At 36.9% G+C, this 20,610-nt stretch overlaps 1 protein-coding gene and 1 long non-coding RNA gene across 10 annotated transcripts in view; one reads left to right on the top strand and one right to left on the bottom strand.

Moving 5' to 3' along the window:
• LOC105488606 (uncharacterized) overlaps positions 1 to 20,610 on the top strand; it is a 65,422-nt gene that overhangs the window by 26,545 nt on the left and 18,267 nt on the right. For all 7 annotated transcript variants that reach the window (XR_011620881.1, XR_011620883.1, XR_011620882.1 and 4 more), the window contains exons 2-4: positions 6,974 to 7,045; positions 7,949 to 8,030; positions 10,296 to 10,460. This is a non-coding gene — a long non-coding RNA (uncharacterized lncRNA). The remainder of the gene's footprint in view (positions 1 to 6,973; positions 7,046 to 7,948; positions 8,031 to 10,295; positions 10,461 to 20,610) is intronic.
• Positions 16,532 to 20,610, bottom strand: part of LOC105488605 (microtubule associated protein 9) — a 31,870-nt gene continuing 27,791 nt past the window's right edge. For all 3 annotated transcript variants that reach the window (XM_011752822.3, XM_071092904.1, XM_071092903.1), the window contains exon 14: positions 16,532 to 18,774. In XM_011752822.3, the coding sequence (XP_011751124.2) occupies positions 18,652 to 18,774 (123 nt within the window). In that variant the 3' untranslated portion in view covers positions 16,532 to 18,651. The remainder of the gene's footprint in view (positions 18,775 to 20,610) is intronic.

The following is a 20,610-nucleotide window of genomic DNA, read 5'->3' as shown; positions in this document are numbered from 1 at the left end:
TGGGCTTTCTTTGTTCTTTTTCAGATGAGACAGGGAGATAAAAATGTTTCATCTGTATAACTTTTAATATATTTTTGAAAGAAAAGAGAAAGTATATTTAAAATTATTTGGGTTAAATCCTTAAAGTCTCTAATATGCTATATATTTAATCACATTTTAATGTTTTAATTTTCTTTTTCTTTTTCAACTTTTCTTTTAGGTACAGTGGGTACATGTGCAGGTTTGTTGCGTGGGTAAATTGCAACAAACCTGCACATAGGGTTTGGTGTATGAATTCTCCCATCACTCAAGTCATGAGCTTAGTACCTGATAGGTAGTTTTTCAACCCACATCTTCTCTCTATTCTCCTCTAGAAGTCCCTGGTGTCTATTGTTGCCATCTTTATGTCCATGTTTACCCAATGTTTAGCTCCCCTTTATAAGTAAGAATATGCAATATTTGGCTTTCTGTTCCTGTGTTAATTCATTTAGGATAATGACCTTCAGTTGCATCTGTGTTGCTGTAAATTGCTTAGTTTTTGTTGTTGTTGTTGTTGGAGACGGAGTCTCACCCTGTCGCCCAGGCTAGAGTGCAGTAGTGTGATCTTGGCTCACTGCAACCTCTGCCTCCCAGGTTCAAGTGATTCTTCTGCCTCAGCCTCCTGAGTAGATGGGACTATAGGCACATGCCACCACGCCCGGCTAATTTTTTGTACTTTTAGTAGAGACGGGGTTTTGCCGTGTTAGCCAGGATGCTCTCGATCTGACCTCGTGATCCACCTGCCTCGGCCTCCCAAAGTGCTGGGATGACAGGTATGAGCCACTGTGCCAAGCCCTAAAGTACATAATTTTATTTCTTTTTATGGCCACATAGTATTTCGTAGTGTATGTGTACCATATTTTCTTTAACCACCGTTCATGGGGATCTAGGTTGATTTCATGTCTTTGCTATTGTGAATAGTGCTGCAATGAATATGCAAATGCAGGTGTCTTTTTGGTAGAATGATTTATTTTCCTCTGGTTAAATACCCAGTAATGGGATTGCTGGGTCAAATGATAGTTCTATTTTAAGTTCCTTAGGAAATCTCCACACTGCTTTCCACAGTGGCTAAACTAATTTGCACTCCACCAGCATAGTATGTGTTACCTTTTTTCCACAACCTCACCAACATCTGTTTTTTTTTACTTTTTAATAATAGCCATTCTGACTGATGCGGGATGGTATCTCATTGTCATTTTGATTTGCATTTCTCTAATGATTGGTGATGTAAAGCATTTTCTCATGTATTTATTGGTTGGATGTACGTCTTCTTTTGAGAAGGATCTGTTCATGTCTTTTGTCCATTTTTGGATGGGGTTGTTTGTTGTTTGCTTGTTTAATTGTTTAAGTGCCTTAGAGATTCTGGATGCTAGACCTTTGTTGGACGCATTTTTTGCAAATATTTTCTCCCATTCTGTAAGTGTGTTTATTGATAATTACTTTTGCTGTGTAGACGCTCTTTAGTTTAATTAGGTCATGCTCATGGATAGAAAGAATCAATATTGTTAAAATGGCCATACTGCCCAAAGCAATTTATAGACTCAGTGCTATTCTTATCTAACTACCAATGTCCTTTTTCAGAGAATTAGAAAAAAAATTATAAAATTCATACGGAATCAAAAAAGAGTCTGAATAGCCAAAGCAATCCTAAACAAAAAGAACAGACAGAGGCATCACACTACTGACTTCAAACTACACTAAAAGGCAACAGTAACCAAAACAACATGATACTGGTGCAAAAACAGACACCCAGATCAATGGGACAGAATAGGGAATCCAGAAATAAAGCCACACACCTACAACCATCTGATCTTTGACAAAGTCGACAATAACAAGCAATGGGGAGGCGACTCCCTATTCAGTGAATGGTGCTGGTATAACTGGCTAGCCATATGCAGAAGATTGAAACTGGACCCCTTTCTTTCACCATATTAAAAAAGCAACTCAAGATGGATTAAAGATGTAAGACCTAAAACTATAAAAGTTTTATAGAAGAAAACCTAGAAACACCATTTTGAACATCAGCTTTGGCAAAGAACTTATGACAAAGTTGCCAAAAGCAGTTGTAACACAAAGAAAGATGGACAAACAGGGCCTAACTAATTTTAATTTTTAATTAGTCAAGTAATGGTCTTGTTTAGTTTGAGTGTTTAAGTACAATGAAGAACACATCGACTTGTTTTCTCATTTATCTTATTGGGAGTTTGTAAATAAGCAACTCTGCTGTATGACTCATTAATAAAACATAGACTTTTGCCCTTTGAAAAAACACCTTGAAGCTGCTTTTATATATTTATGACAGATTTCACTTGCTGTCATGACTCATGGATGGTAATAATTATAATTTATTTGAAGGTCGTTGTTTTCTTTTCTTAGTATGGGGGTAGTTTTAGCTGAGACATTCAGTCTAAACTGAAAATTTTAGTGTACTATATATATATCTGGAGTATTTGTATATTATTCTGTTTATTTTCCTTGCAAGTATTTTCTTCAATTTAAAAATTATTATGTGTGGGTATATTTGCATAATATATTTTCTGTGATTACTTGTTAATTTATAGTAAATTACAATTACTTTAATGAATTTTCATATAAACATATTTGTTACTTAGGGAGATTTATCAAAACACTTGAATTTTTTGTTTGTAAATATTCCAAACAAACATTCATTATTGCCAGCTTTTACAGCTGGTCAATATTTTTTTAGCAAGAGCAGAAATGTATGCAATTGACCTGAAAGGACCTTGACAGATATCAAGTAGTCTCCATGATATACAGGCATTGCATTTCGACTTTGTTACTCAAGATTATGTTTTCCTTATTGTGCTTGCTAAAGGGGAAGATACTAACATTATTGTCAGCATGGCACAGATAATTTTCACCTAAATTAGTTGATTTCTGCAATGCTACTATATGTGCTGCCTGTAAAAGCCCAGGAGGCATAATTCCATTTCATTTTTATTAAATAATTGTTGCAAAAAAAGTTATGAATTCTTCCATCTTAAAAACATAAATCCAGCCTTGACCCTATATCCCCTTCATCTATGATCCCCTCTCCAATTTTCTTCATTCCTTGTTAGCAAATCTTATTGAAAAGTGGCCTGTACTTTGATTCTGATAGCCTCTCTCCCTTCTTTTTCTTGAAAACACTAACCAGGTCTTCATCCCCATCACTCTGTTGAAATCTTAATTTCTTAGGTCACCACTGACTTCCATATTATGAAATAAGTCAATCGTCGTCTTCTGATTACTTGGCCATTCTCTTTCTTGAAGTGCTTTATTCCATTGTTTTCCAGGGAATGCACCTCTTCTGGATTTTGTCTAAACACACTGGCTTTTCCTTCTCAGTTTCAGGTGTTGAGTCCCTTCATCTTTCTGACCTCTAAATGTTGGGTTATCCTAGGGTTTAGTCTGGGACCCCTTTTCTTTTTTCTTTCTCTTTCTTTTTATTTGTTTGTTTATTTATTTATTTATTTATTTATTTATTTATTTATTTATTGAGACAGAGTCTCACTGCGAGACCTGGGCTGGAGTGCAGTGGCACAATCTCAGCTCACTGCAACCTCCGCCTCCCAGGTTCAAGTGATTCTCCTGCCCCAGCCTCCCGAGTGGCTGGGACAACAGGTGCATGTCACCATGCCCAGATTATTTTTTTGTATTTTTAGTAGAGAAGGCGTTTCACCATACTGGCTAGGCTGTTGTCGAACTCCTGACCTCAAGTGATCCATCTGCCTTGGCCTCCCAAAGTGCTAAAATTACAGGCATGAGGCACTGTGCCCAGCCCTTTTTTTTTTTTTTTTTTTTTTTTTGACACAAGGTATCACTCTGTTGACCAGACTGGAGTGCAGTGATGTAATCACGGCTCACTGCAGCCTCAACCTCCTCCAGCTCAAGTGATTCTCCCACCTCAACCTCCCGAGTAGCTGGGACTACAGGTGTGCACCACCACGCCCAGCTAATTTTTTGTAATTTTTGTAGAGACAGAGTCTCCCGAGGTTGCCCAGACTGGTCTGTAGCTCCTGAACTCAAGCAATCCACCTGCCTTGACCTCCCAAGTGTTGGGATTACAGGCGTGAGCCACCATGCCTGGCCAGGGACCCCCTTTTCTTTTTAATCTATACCTACTATCTAGATGATCCCATCTAATCCCATCTGTATGCTGATAACTCCCGAATTTAAGTTTCTAGAGATTTTGTCCCTTGATTTGAATATCCAAACTAGCTACATGATACTTCCTTTTGAAATTAACATTTCCAGAATTCTTTGTTTTCCTTCAGTCTTGATTTCCCAGTGTTCTCCATTTCAGTAAATGGTACCACCATGTTGCTCTATGCCATCCCTGATTCTATTTTTTCCCACAGCCTCATCCAACACATCTTGTAGTTTCTCCCTCAAAACACAACTTAAATTTGATGACTTGGCATCCTGTGCAACTACTATCATCTTTTTTCTGAACAACTGTCACAGCTCTTAAACTCTTCACCCTTGTTCCCTAAAGTCTGTTGTCCACTCAGGAAAATATCTATGTTATATGATCTTGTGCAGTCACTGCTATTAACTCTCCAATTTTACAAATGAGACTTAAAATAAAATCCAAGCCTGTGCCCTATGAGGCCCCACAGGTCAAATTCACATGGGTATTCTGTAGTTATTCACGTGGTTTGCTCATTCACTCTTTTTAGGTTTATCTCAGTATTCTTTAGATAAACCTCTGACAATCCTATGAAACAGCTTCTATCACTCTAATCTCATACCCTGCTTAGAGGTTTTTGCACTTATAATCAGTAAACGTTACATTACATATGTACTTGTTTATCTGTTCAGTATTTCTTTTCCCTATGAAAATAAATTACGTGACCACAGGAACTTGGCTTTATCTATTTAGGTATACTCAGTACTGAGATGAGCACTTGGCATATCCAATCCATTTACTAGGCTTCCATATAATAGATAATCATTACTCTGACCAAAATCATTCCTATATCTCACAAAAAACTATGTATTTTTTCTGTCCTTGGAATTTTTTTTTTTCAAGATGGAGTCTTGCTCTGTTGCCCAGGCTGTAGTACAGTGACACGATCTCTGCTCACTGCAGACTCCGCCTCCAGGGTTCAAGCAATTCTCCTGCCTCAGCCTCCCAAGTAGCTGGGATTACAGGCGTGTGCCACCACGCCCAGCTAATTTTCGTATTTTAGTAGAGACAGGGTTGCACCATGTTGACTAGGCTGGTCTTGAACTCCTGACCTCAGGTAATCCACCTGCCTCAGCCTCCCAAAGTGCTGGGATTACAGGCATGAGCCACCACGCCTGGACTGTCTTTGGAAATTTTATTAAACTTGCCTACTACCCAGTGAGATTAAACATTTTCTCTTCTTTTAACAAAAGAAGATATCATTGAAAATGTTGCCATCCACTTTTATAACTAGCATAGAGAAGATAAGTTGACCTGGACAGATCTTCTTTGTTCTGGAAAGAGTCACAACTTTGGTTATGTACTCTGAGATATGAAGTATCTGATTATCTGGGGAATGGTAGAGCTGGTTCCCAAAATTTGTCGTATGGTATCAGAAAAAAATCATTGTTATTTTTGATTACTCTGAATGTTTTAAGAGTGCCTATATCAAGCTTGGTTAACACAATTGCCTTTTCTTCATATAAAAGTAAAATAAAAAATTATTAGAAAATAATGAACCTGTATCAAATGTCAAAATAAGGTGTTTGAAAATGTATAATGGGTGATATGATTTGCCTTTGATTCCCCACCCAAATCTCATCTCAAATTCTAATCCCCACATATTGAGGGAGAGACCTGATGGGAGCTGACTGAATCAAGGGGGTGGTTCCCCTCTGTTGTTCTCATGATAGTGAGGGAGTTCTTATGATATCTGATGGTTTTAAAAATGGCAGTTTCCCCGACACACACTCTCTCTCTTCTGCCACCTGTGAAGAAGGTGCTTGCTTCTCCTTCACCTTCTACCATGATTGTAAGTTTCCTGAGGCCTCCTCAGACATGCAGAACTGTAGGTCAATTAAACCTCTGCTGTTTATAAATTACACAGTCTCAGAATACAAGAGTTGAGGTTTGGGAGCTTCTGCCTAGATTTCAGAGGATATGTGGAAACACCCGGATGTCCAGGCAGAAGTCTGCTGCTGTGGTGGAACCCTCATGGAGACCCTCTGCTAGGGCAGTGCAGAGGGGATATGTGGGGCTGGAGCCCTCAAAGAGTCCCTAATGGGGCTCTGCCTAGCAGAGCTGTGAGAAAAAAGGGTCACCATTCTCCAGACCCCAGAATGGTAGATCCCCTGACAGCTTGCACCATGTGCCTGGAGAAGCCACAGACAATACCAGCTTGTGAAAGTAGCTGCAGGAGCTGTATCCTCAAGAGCCACAAGGGCAGAGCTGCCCAAGGCTGTGGGAGCCCACACCTTCCATCAGAGTACCCTGGATGTGAGACATGCAGTCAAAGCAGATCATTTCAGAGCTTTAAGATTTAATGACTGCCCTTCTGGGTTTTGGACTTGCATGGGGCATGGGGCATGGGGCATGGGGCATGGGGTCCCTTTGTTTTGGCCAACTTCTCCTATTTGGAATAGCAACATTTACCCAGTGCCTGTATCCCATTGTATTTTGGAAGTAACTAACTTGCTTTTGATTTTACAGGCTCATGGGTGGAAGAGACTGTTGGGAAGGCATGATTGGTTTTGAAATATGAAAAGGACATGAGATTTGGGAGGGGCCAGAGGCAGAAATTATATGGTTTGACTCTGTCCCCACCCAAATTTCATCTCAAATTGTAATCTCGTGTTGAGGGAGGGACCTGATGGGAGGTGATTGGATCATGGGGGCGGATTCCCCCATGCTGTTATTATGACAGTGACAGGGTTCTCACGAGATGTTTGTTTGATATGTCTTGCATTTCCCCGCTCTCTCTCTTTCTCTCCTCCACTATGTAAGATGTGCCTTGCTTGCCCTTCAACTTCCATCATGACTGCAAGTTTCCTGAGGCCTCCCCAGCCATGTGGAACGGTGAGTCAATTAAACCTCTTTCCTTTATAAATTACCCAGTCTCAGGTACTATCTTTATGGCAGTATGAAAATGGACTAACTTTGCTTGTGTGACTTTTAAATATCAAGCTTTATATTTGAGATGTCCACATGCAATCCTGATCAAGACATTTAAAGATTATCTCATCAAACCCTTAGAGACCAAACATTTTGTTAGCATAAATAGATAATACAATTTTTGAAAACATATACTGCATCATCAAATCCTTTGCACTGGAATCATATTTAAGTAACCAAGCAGTGTTCTTTTCTTTCATTAACAATTAAAATGCTAAGATTCCATGTGATAAAGCAACTTCAAATCATGTTGAATATTTTGTGAAATACAGTGTATCAAGATAATCATGGAGTTCTGGTTTGATGAATGGCACTTCCATGGTTGGAATGGATAGTGCATTCACCCTGTAGCTAGTTTGGATGCCTCTAAAAGTTCACACAAACTATGAAAGGCAGTATATACTTGAAGACAGAGAACTGTACCCTCCAGGAGACTCCATGTAGCCTCCAGGCACCACCCAGCTTCTATTAGTCTGGCCATTAGGCTGGCCACCATAGTGATGCAAGACAGATGAATAATGTACTCAGACCCTGAATATTCAGTGAAAGAGCAGTTAGGGTGCCGGGCCACATACAGAAAGACTTGTGGCAGTTGCACAACTTGACTAGCTGGCCCTGTGGGCATTTATTCAGCACAGATTAATGACAAAGGCTTTGAGTCAACACACCTGTGGATAATTAACCTGGTCGCCCTCCCCAGGAGAGAGCCATCCTGCATGGGAATGATCAAAGGTTAGTCTTAGGACCACATGAGTAAACAAGCTATTTAGATAAACTCCCTTATATTCTTTGTATCTACGCCCTAAGCTCTCTGGTTCCTGAAAAGAGAATCTGCCTGTCTTCAGCCAAATCTACTGAAGCTATGCAACACCCCCACCCTTCCAAGAAGGTTTGTGTCTATTTCCTATAACTATATCTATAATTTTTCCAACCACACTGATCGATCCCCTACAGTGATGTGTTTTGGGCATCTGAGAAATGAACCCCTCCAGCAGCCCACAGGCCCCTATCCATGGCAAGTAGCATACTCTACAGCTGGCTACTGAAAAGGATTTCATATGATTGAGGATATTCATGGCCAAGGTAAAGCAGTGACTGTGCATGTCCCTCACTTTGTAGTAACCTGCAAGTACAAAGTGGCACACCAGTAAGCCCGAGTCTCCACGTGGCACCCTTCTAGAAGCCTATCTGAAGCAGTTTGAGCCAGAGGGGACACACTCAACTGGGGCTCTGTCCTAAGCTTCTGTAACTCCCTGACAGGAACCCCCCCCCCCCCACAGCATTTGTAGTGTATCAGTGCACTTTAGCTCATGTATGTGCTTCAATACACCAGTTGGAAATTTCTGGGGAAGAAAACATAACCAGGAAGGCTTGCGGAGCTGTTTCATTTGGACCTTGCAGTGTTCACTTTAAGAGTTTTGTTTGTTTAGTTGACATGGACACTGATATTTTAAAATACAAATTCTGTCAAGGCAACCATTAGCTGTTATTGAGGAAGAGGTAGGCTCTGTATCCCCAGTTCATCATCACCCTTGCCCCTCCATTTTGCCTGTTCAATACTGAGGTCATTTGTCCTCACACATCTATCAACACACTTACAATTATTTTTCTGGTGGTAGAACCAGAAAAAAGTCAAATATTTCTTTTATTTGTGTCTGTTAAAATGAAAAATCTAGTGATAGAAACAAATTCATGTTTCAAGAAAAATAGTTCAGGGTGTGGGAAAAAGCCCCTAAAGTAAAAATTAGAAAAAAGTAGCCACAAGCAACCATGCATACTCACTAGGATAGAAGCATCACTGTAGACCTTGACTTCAGCATCCACGCTTGGGCATATCTGAATTACAGCTCTATTCAAACGATAGTTCTATCTGGGATTCATTTTTTAGACTGAATGAACCAGTAAACCCTGGGCTTATTTCTTTTTTTTTAATGTATTTAATATTGACAAAGGAAGGACACCAAGACAGAAAAAAAATAGTGCTCTGGATAGTGCTTACTTAGTTGTAAATATTAGAATATATGTGAGCTTATTTTCTTTCCCAACTTAATGCAATGATACACACATATGTGGTTTTTCATTTAAAAGATTATTTTGTTGAAACTGAAAAAATAGTGTAATATGTAAGTAAAATTTCAAACTATTTGTTAGTTATGAGTCATAATATATAATTCCATTTTAATACTCATACAATTTCTATGTTATCTATAAAGTCCTTGTTCGTTTATATAATATACATGCATTACAAACATTCATGCACTATATATATATATATATATATATATATATATTTTTTTTTTTTCTTTTGAGACGGAATTTCGCTCTTGTTGCCCCAGGGTGGAGTGCAATGGCGTGATCTCAGCTCACCGCAACCTCCGCCTCCCAGGTTCAAGAGATTCTCCTGCCTTAGCCTCTCTAGTAGCTAGGATTACAGGCATGTGCCACCACACCCAGATAATTTTGTATTTTTAGTAGAGACGGAGTTTCTCCATGTTGGTCAGGCTGATCTCGAACTCCTGACCTCAGGTGATCCGCCTGCCTTGGCCTCCCAAAGTGCTGGGATTACAAGCGTAAGCCACTGCACCCGGTCATATTCATGCACTATTTTGTATTTTACTTTTAACTTACTATTCTATCAGCCAAAGATTATCCAGAACCAACTGATAAACTAAATATGTCAAAATGTGGAAAATATAGTTCCTGTCCTCATAAAGTGCTCATTTAAGTTGGAAAATAGACGTATACATTTTAAAAGGTGCGGCCTTCAGTAACAGTCATTTAGGGTAGGGAAACAGTGTAGAGAAGAGAGTAAGTTACACTGTGTGTGGGATGGGTAGGAATCACAGTAGACTTTCCTCAAAGGGGATCCATGAACACCATGGAGTTATTTTTAAAAGTTATATGGCCATGCATATAGAAATATAACTGAATTCAATTAATCTCTAGATGGGGATTTGTTTCATCATATCTACTTCAAGTGAATGGATTCCATTATTTTGTATGGTTACTACAAGTCTCCCAGAAATCATAATATAATTGGTTTTAAAAGCATTACAAGAACCCTAAAGCTTATGTCAAAAATAAAGTGGGTTCAAGAACAAAATCTGAAATGAAGAGTTACTAGGCTTACTTGAACTGTTGCTTTCTTCCTCAGTATTCAATCCAGGTTTAAGTCCTTCAGCATCTGACATTCTCCTAGCAACTGTAATTGAATCAATAATGACTCATCGGAGATGAGCAAGTTGGTCCAGTTAGACCAAACAAAAGACATTCTATAATCAGGAAAGAAGTCTTCTCTATATCCCTCTTATATGAGCAAGTAAGCATTATTATTATTGCTTTGTGGTTTTGAAACTGTGGCCAAATATATGTAAAATTTACTATCTTAACCATTTTTAAGTGTAGGGTTCAGTAGTGTTACATACATTCTCACTGACATGCAAGTGATCTCCAGAACTCTCTTCATCCTGCAAAAACTGAAATTCTATGCCCATTAAACAACTCACATCCTATGTCTTGTAGTTCTGGAAATATAAAAAGGCATCTAGTTTTATTTATAACATTTCCTTTATTTATCAACAGCAATGATATGACATTACAAAGTGATCCATGACATCTTTTTAAATCTTGCACATGAACTGCAGCAAGGTTAATCCTGCATGTGAAAACTTCTGAGTGACTATCTCAAAGTCTGTCATATAACCTGCTGAGTTTTCTGACACTGTAATACTAGATACAAGATGTCTGAATAACTCCTTATATTTATAAATTCTTATTTAATTTTATAGCTTTAATGAGGTTCATCATTTCTAATAATGATACTGGCTACAAGAATAATGATCATATTATTTATCATTTGTAAAGCTTTACCATTTGTTAAGCAACAAATTGCCCAATAACAATTAAATTGTAGTTACAGCATCTAAAATTATTAGAAAATTATATTAGCATGGAAATATGTTCATGATATATCACTGAGTGAAAAAAATCTGGCTACCAAATATGTAGTCTGATCTCATTCTTATTTAAAATAATAAAAAATATGTGTATGTTTGAAAATATGCACATATGCACATTAGTATTTGTATTTTATATATATTTTGTACATTATATATATATATGCATACATATTTGTATATACACACAGATAGCACAGGAGAGAGACAGAGTGGGAGAGAGAAAGAGGAGGGAGGAGCAATCTCTTTTTTCTCAGCTTAATTTCGGCTACAGGAGAAAGTACACTAGAAACTAATTAATGGGAAGAGTACACAATAATATGTTAGTTATAATTATCTTTGGGAGATGAGAACTGGGAACATGGGTGACTTTTGCTTATTTGCATTTTCTAATTATTTAATAATTATATAATTATATTATCTATCTCTAATCTGTGTAGTAAAACATCAGTTTTATATCCAAATTTTTAGTCATTTATAATAAAAGGTATATTAGCATAATACGATTGTTTCATCCTTAGCCCACAAATAAAACTCACACCACATTTCCTAACACTATGGGCATTTTGGAACACAGTCAATAGTGTTACCCAATAAAATAAATCTTGAATGGTTGATTTTAATACATTAAACATTACATGAAAACATACTACCAAAAAGCAGACATTAACATATTCTTAATAATTTTTAAGACACCCTAAATTCAATACCAAGAATTTTGCCTACCTAAATTAACATTATACAATTACATGTATATACATATACAAAATGGCATAATCACATGAAATTTTAAAGTAAAAATAACTCAGAGAAGGCTCCAGTTTAACATTTACACCGCATTTTATTGTCCTATTAGCCAGTGTAAATGCAAACTAGGAAAGTTGATACCTTTGTTTTATGTAAAAGGAAGCATATGGGTTTAAATACCTTTTTATATAGCACTATTGAAATTGGAGTCAAGATTAAATTAGGGAAATCTAAGTTTCTTTTACTAGTTTTTTCTTAGGAATGATTAAGACTAACATGTAATTTCCCCTACTTTGTGAAATTCCTTTTCTTTATTGTATCTTAGTCCATGACACAGAATTTAAGGAACTTCATTATTTCCCCTTACTTTAAATGATAGTGTAGGTACCCAAATAGCTTTGATCTGGTGGACAGTTATGAAGAAGGCAGTGGAGGAATAAGGAAATAAATAAGAGGACATGAATCAATGAAATTAATAATAACCACAGTTCAAAAGTTAGTGTGGAAGTTTTATCAATATTGAAATTGTGGAATGGTGAGCAGAATACAATTGGGACACCTGATACTGAGATCTAACTCTAAATGTACTGTAGTTAGTTGTAGGAGATTGGACAAGTCAAAAGTACTTGACAATCAGTTTCTTCAACTTAGAAATAAAAGAGTTTAGGCCAGGTTTACTAAAGTATTAAAACCCCTTTCAGAGGCATAGTTCTATAATTCTAAGGAACATAAGACTGTGGATACCTATCTACTGTCAGGTACTGCTTTGGCAACAGTGAAAATATCAGTTTCAGTATAACTTTAAACAATAAATGGATTAACATTTTTGAAGTATGAGGCAAATACTAACCACTGGAATGTTTTTATCCCATAAATAGTTACTTTCTTTCATTAAGAAAACTTTAACCTCTTGATCTAAAATGCCATATTGCATCTTTTAAGTTATATAGCATTACCACTTTCTTCATTATTATGAAACTTAAATTCTGTTTACTACTTTATTTTTTAGTATTAATATTTAAATTTATCCACAAATGTGCTTTCTAAGGAAACTTTTAAGTAATGTTTTAAAATATTCATAAAATGTGTTTTCCTTACTTTGAGATCTCTGCATTCTTTAAGTGACCAATGTGATTTATAAAACCAGAACTTTTATATGAAAGTCTATATACTTTTAATGTCCTTAATTTGAATTAATCATTCCTTTATAATACAAATTAATGTAAACCTAATGAGTAAATATCTATATTGAGATGACATACTTCCTAAGGAAGTATGAGAAAATCATACCTTTTAAATAAGTAAATATATTCAAGAGAATATTATCAAGCTTGATTCTCTCCCTTGGATCTTAGGAAGTAAACAATAGTACTGTATTTTCACCCACCTTCCCAAACACAGCTTTATTTGTGCTAGAAGAGGTGATTTTATTCAACTAGTTAATTTCATCACAGGTTGCTGTAAACAGGAAATAGTATGTTATTTATCATAGTAAGACAAAAAAAATTTGAAGGGAATGACTTGTTGGGTCTATGCAAATACCTCATCCTACCTCGGAAGCAAGCCTAAGAAATTAATACTTACTTAGCGTTCTTTTTAGAACTAATACAAGGCATCTCTTTCTCTCTCTCTCTCTATATATATATACACATATATATATATAAAATACTTTTATTATACATTAAGTTCTAGGGTACATGTGTACAATGTGCAGGCTTGTTACATATGTATACATGTGCCACGTTGGTGTGCTGCACCCATTAACTTGTCATTTACATTAGGTATATCTCCTAATGCTATTCCTTCCCCCTCCCCACACCCCATGACTGACCCCAATGTGTGATGTTCCCCTTCCTGTGTCCAAGTGTTCTCATTGTTCAATTGCCACCTATGAGTGAGAACGTGCAGTGTTTGGTTTTTGGTCCCTGAAATAGTTTGCTGAGAATGATGGTTTCCAGCTGCATCCATGTCCCTACCAAGAACATGAACTCATCCTTTTTTAAGGCTGCATAGTATCCCATGGTGTGTATGTGCCACATTTTCTTAATCCAGTCTATCATTGATGGACATTTGGGTTGGTTCCAAGTCTTTGCTATTGTGAATAATGCCGCAATAAACATACGTGTGCATGTGTCTTTATAGCAGCATGATTTATAATCCTTTGGGTATATACCCAGTAATGGGATGGCTGGGTCCAGTGGTATTTCTAGTTCTAGATCCTTGAGGAATCACCACACTGTCTTCTGCAATGGTTGAACCAGTTTACAGTCCCACCAACAGTGTAAAAGTGCTCCTATTTCTCCACATCCTCTCCAGCACCTGTTTTGTCCTGACTTTTTAATGATTGCCATTCTAACTGGTGTGAGATGGTATCTCATTGTGGTTTTCATTTGCATTTCTCTGATGGCCAATGATGATGAGCATTTTTTCATGTGTCTATTGGCTGTATAAATATCTTCTTTTGAGAAGTGTCTGTTCATATCCTTTGCCCACTTTTTGATGGGGTTGTTTTTTCCTTGTAAATTTGAGTTCTTCGTAGATTCTAAATATTAGCCCTTTGTCAGATGAGTAGATTGCAAAAATTTTTTACCAAGAGAGATTTTGTCACCACCAGGCCTGCCCTACAAGAGCTCCTGAAGGAAGCACTAAACATGGAAAGGAACAACTGGTACCAGCCACCACAAAAACATGCCAAATTGTAAAGACCATTGATGCTAGGAAGAAACTGCATCAACTAATGAGCAAAATAACCAGCTAACATCATAATGATAAGATCAAATTCACACATAACAATATTAACCTTAAATGTAAATGGACTAAATGCTCCAATTAAAAGACACAGACTGGAAAATTGGTTAAAGAGTCAAGACCCATCAGTGTGCTGTATTCAGGAGACCCCTCTCACGTGCAGAGACACACATAGGCTCAAAATAAAGGAATGGAGGAAGATCTACCAAGCAAATGGAGAACAAAAAAAGGCAGGCGTTGCAATCCTAGTCTCTGATAAAACAGACTTTAAACCAACAAAGATCAAAAGAGACAAAGAAGGCCATTACATAATGGTAAAGGCATCAATTCATCAAGAGGAGCTAACTATCCTAAATATATATGCACCCAACACAGGAGCACCCAGCTTCATAAAGCAAGTCCTTAGAGACCTACAAAGAGACTTACACTCCCAAACAATAATAATGGGAGACTTTAACACCCCATTGTCAACATTAGACAGATCAACGAGACAGAAAGTTAACAAGGATATCCAGGAATTGAACTCAGTTCTGCACCAAGCAGACCTAATAGACATCTACAGAACTCTCCACCCCAAATCAACAGAATATACATTCTTCTCAGTATCACATCACACTTATTCCAAAATTGACCACATAGTTGGAAGTAAAGCACTCCTCAGCAAATGTAAAAGAACAGAAATGATAACAAACTGTCTCTCAGACCACAGTGCAATCAAACTAGAACTCAGGATTAAGAAACTCAGTCAAAACCACTCAACTACATAGAAACTGAACAACCTGCTCCTGAATGACTACTGGGTACATAACGAAATGAAGGCAGAAATAAAGATGTTCTCTGAAACCAATGAGAACAAAGACACAACATACTAGAATCTCTGGGACACATTTAAAGCAGCGTGTAGAGGGAAATTTATAGCACTAAATGCCCACAAGAGAAAGCAGGAAAGATCAAAATTGACACCCTAACATCACAATTGAAAGAACTAGAGAAGCAAGAGCAAACACATTCAAGAGCTAGCAGAAGGCAAGAAATAACTAAGATCAGAGCAGAACTGAAGGAGATAGAGACACAAAAAACCCTTCAAAAAATCAATGAATCCAGGAGCTGGTTTTTTGAAAAGATCAACCACATCGATAGACCGCTAGCAAGACTAATAAAGAAGAAAAGAGAGAAGAATCAAACAGACGCATTAAAAATGATAAAGGGGATCTCACAACCAATCCCACAGAAATATAAACTACCATCAGAGAATACTATAAACACCTCTATGCAAATAAGCTAGAAAATCTAGAAGAAATGTATAAATTCCTGGACACATACATCTTCCCAAGACTAAACCAGGAAGAAGTTGAATCCCCGAATAGACCAATAACAGGCTCTGAAATTGAGGCAATAATTAATAGCCTACCAACCAAAAAAAGTCCAGGACCAGATGGATTCACAGCCGAATTCTACCAGAGGTACAAGGAGGAGCTGGTACCATTCCTTCTGAAACTACCCCAATCAACAGAAAAAGAGGGAATCCTCCCTAACTCGTTTTATGAGGTCAGCATCATCCTGATACCAAAGCCTGGCAGAGACACAACAAAAAAAGAGAATTTTAGACCAATATCCCTGATGAACATCGATGCAAAAATTCTCAATAAAATACTGGCAAACCGAATGCAGCCGCATATCAAAAAGCTTATCCACCATGATCAAGTGGGCTTCAGCCCTGGGATGAGGCTGGTTCAACATACACAAATCAATAAATGTAATCTCTCTGTATTTTTTTTTAGTGATACACCCTGGACTGGCCAACAAGACAGAAATTTCTTCTTGCTAAAAATGTGTAATGTCAAATAACCATTATTAATCCTATCTATGTTAATGTTCTTACACTCATGAAATGGGGAAATGTAGGGCTCATGACAGTAAATCAGTAATGACAACAATGAACCTTTAAGTCCTTATTATGTGTCAAATACTTTACATTAATTAATTCAGTTCTCACAACAACCTAAGAGGTAGTAACGGTTAGCCACTAAATATGATAATATAGAAGAAAATAATTGGAAAGTAAATAATTAATGTGAAATCTGTAAGATACACATTCATGATCTCACATCCCCAAAAGTAGCTGTACCTTTTTCAATTTTTTTCCTTTTACTTCCCTGGAATTTGTAAATATCTTTTTAGCTCTAAATAGATAATACAATAAACACTAAATCTATTTTGGCAGGCACTGTGTTTGGAACTATGGGGGACAGAGGAATGAGTAAGAGAGGTCCTAAGTTCCATGCTGATACTACATATTGCTGATAATTAGATCAATTTCAGAAAGTATTATAGTTCTGGCCATATTGAAAGGGTTCTAGTTTTATCTATGAAATTTCTCTTAATTGTCTATAGCACTGATACAATCTTACAAAGCCGCCTATGACATCTTATCTTGCACATGCAATGCAGCAAGAAGGCTGATGCTCAGTGCGTGAAACGTCTGGAGTGACCATCTCAAAGCCTTTGTCACATAACGTGCTGAGGTTTCTGATATTCTGATAGTAGTTATAAGATGCCTGAGTAACTCATGAAATCTTATGGATTTTTATTTCACTTGATAGACTTAATGACGTCCACCATCTCTAACAACAAGCAGCTATTTCTATAGAGAAAGATCATGTTTGGATAACAATACATGATTTTAGGCTCTAAAAGTTAAAACGTGTTTGTAACGTTGATACTATGCAGAGGTCTTGACAGAACTTAGCTGTCTCTGAGGCTACAGAGAAGTGTGAAAAAGAGCACAGAGATTTCAGAAGGAGGCAGATTCAGTCAGACAGACTGAATCCCGTTTGATCCCAGTTCAGGCACACTCCAGATGGATAGCAAATTACTTGGGTTATCTGAGCATCAGTATTTTTATCTGTAAGATGAAGCTAATAACACCTACCCTGAAAAGTTGTTGTAAAGATGTTAAATACATTTGTAAAGATACAGTAGAGATTATATATTAGATGCTCAATAAATAGGAACTGTGTATTCCCATCCATCATCTCTGCATTGCATTATTGACTAATGCTGCATTTCAACTCCGAGAGCATATACTTGGTCTGTCTTAAACCAGAGGACCAGGTCAAGTATGAGACCAATGACTACAAGGACACGCAGAGATCAAATAAATAAATAAATAAATAAAGGCTTTGTGGACATTGTCAACATATTTACCTTCCCATACAGCTGTCTTCGGAATATAAGCTATAAAACTGGACTAGCTAAGATGACAATAATTGCCTAAATCACCTTTATGGCTTTAGTCTGGAAAATAATTATAGTGATAATGACCGTGAACTCCTGTGGAATTTCCATAACTAATGCATAAGTATATCACTACTGTGACATTGATGTCTTTTGGTATCACTGAAATAATACAGTGAGATAGAATTCAAAAAGAAAAATTTCAGAGGTGGACTCATTATAAAGTGCCTATGATTGTCACATAAGCCTGGAACAGATAAAGTACACTCATATTAAAACATAAGGCAGTTCTTAAATAAAAAGCCTTGATGATTAGAGTTCTACTGAACTACTGCCTCAACTGATCAAAATTCTAACTTGCACAGTACAAATGCAACTGCTTTGAGCTAAACATCAGTTTCAGAAGGAATAATATATGTGCACTTCCCAGCGACCATTCATTTAAAAACCTGAATCTAGATTCACAATCATCCACAAATGGAATAATTTCTATTACTGAAATTAAATATACTTAACACACAGAGCTTAATGAAAAAGATCATGAATCACTCCACTGTAAGAATTATCAGGACATGATAAAACTTTATGTATCTTAATGGTAAAAACAATCTGATTATTAGATCTTCATTTGAGGCAGTTTATCTACAGTTCAAAAAAATGCTTTCACTGATTACATTCCAAAGTATCTCTCTCATTGTCAGCAGGAGTGTCTGGCATTTAATTAAAATATATTCCTCTAACTATAAATAATTGAATGTTTTTAAATCTATGGCAAATATTGGCAAACCGATAAACAACTAAATAATGTAAGAACTAGAATTATCAAAACACTTTTGTGAACACAGTTCTGCTTGGAGGGCTCCACGGAGGAAGTGCCTCACTTTCAAGAAAGGAATGACGTTTCTTCTGTTTTCGTTCAATTCTTTCTTGCCTTTCCTTATTTTCCTAAAGAGAAAATAGAACACTATACATTTATGTACATATATGAATATTATTTTCAAATCAGGTTGCTTGCTGAAGAAAATAATCCATTATAGGATATTTATATATCACTTCCTAGTTTAACAGATCATAAAGAAATAACAGGTAGGGCCGGGCATGGTGGCTCACACCAGTTGTCCCAGCACTTTAGGAGACTGAGGTGGGTGGATTGTTTGAGCCTGGGAGTTCGAGACCAGCCTGGGAAACATGGTGAAACATCATCTCTACAAAACAATACAAAAATTAGCCAGGTGTGGTGGCACACACCTATAGTCTCAGCTACTTAGGAGGCTAAGGTGGGAAGATTGCTTGAGCCAGGGAGGTGGAGGTTGCAGTGAGCTAAGATCGCACCACTGCACTCCAGCCTGGGCAACAGAGTGAGACTCTGTCTCAAGAAAAACAAACAAAAAATGGAAACAAGAAAAAAAACAGCCAGGAAACATTGCCAATTTGTAAGTATATCAACAGGTATTAATATCACTTAATATTTTAAACTATAAAAGTGAGAACATTAAAAAAGAATTGTATAAAATAGAAAAACAGACCTACTATTGTAACTCAAAGATAATAACTATTATAAGTTGGTGATGACTTTGTGAGAACAAATTCTCAGAAGTAAATTTACTGGGTGCAAAGTTTTAATATGTCATGACAGTATGAGATACTTCAAATTTTTTACAAATAGTTAAAAAATCTGCCTCATGTTTCTTTATTATTGAACTTGACCACATTTTCAAACATTTCTTTAGCCCTTTTGTAAATTTTCTGCTCAATTATTTGGCCATTTAAATGTATAGTATCAGTGCCTTTAATTTTTAGCAATTTGTGTACTTTCATATAAAAAATATTAATGTTATCTTTGCATCAAACATTTTGCCTACCTTTGTGAGTCATTTTTGATCATTATACAATGTATACATAGATGGAAACATCACACTATATCCCATAAATATGTACACTTTTTATGTGTCAATTGCAAATAAAAAATTTTTTTAAAATCCCAACACACAGATATTGTCTCTGTCCCCCAGGCAACTTTCAAAATGGACAGAAACAAACAAGAAAATAAACAACGGATAATTCCAAGTTGTGTCAATTTCTAGGAAACGTGTTTTGAAACTATGAGAAGGAACAGAAAAGAGTATTTACTTTTAACAAAAAATGGGCTCAGGGAAAGTCCCTTTGAAGTGTGAAATGATGGATAAGAGAAGCCATTCGTGATAAATATTGGGGAAGAGCTTTGCAAGCAAAGCAAACAGTAGTAGTGAGGGCTCTGAGAGTGGGAAAAAAATTTGTGATGTGGGAGGAAACAAAAAAGATCTACTGCGACTAAGGCTTGCCAAGAGGCAGGAGACAAGAAATGGAAATGGGGCACAAGGTGAGAAAGAGATGGATGAGGACTAAGATCATATGGGCCTTGGCAGGCCATGGTAACATGCAGAACTTAGGTAAAACAATTCAACGAATGACACAGAAGCCAGGCAGAGAAGTGAGGAGAACATCAGGGGAGCATGACAGCCAAAGGAGGTGACAGCTGTAGGAGGAAGAAATCAACAGTGTAGAATGCTGAGATATTCTGAAACAGGACAGAAACACACAATAGACCGTGTAGATGCAAACCTGGAACTTTCAAAGTGTGATTTTGGTGTAGCGATGAGGACAAAGACAAAACTGAAGTGGGAAGTGAATGAAAAAGATATGAGGAACTAAGGAAGTATAAGCAAAACTTTCTAGATGTTTCACTATAAAGAAAAGCAGACAAAAGTGGGCCCACAGACAGAGGGAAATGCAGAGTTCAGA

The sequence above is a fragment of the Macaca nemestrina genome, chromosome 3 (assembly GCF_043159975.1).
Source record: "Macaca nemestrina isolate mMacNem1 chromosome 3, mMacNem.hap1, whole genome shotgun sequence".
Taxonomy (NCBI): domain Eukaryota; kingdom Metazoa; phylum Chordata; class Mammalia; order Primates; family Cercopithecidae; genus Macaca; species Macaca nemestrina.
Note: the sequence above shows the minus strand (reverse complement) of the source record. Positions and strands in the feature narration are given on the sequence as shown.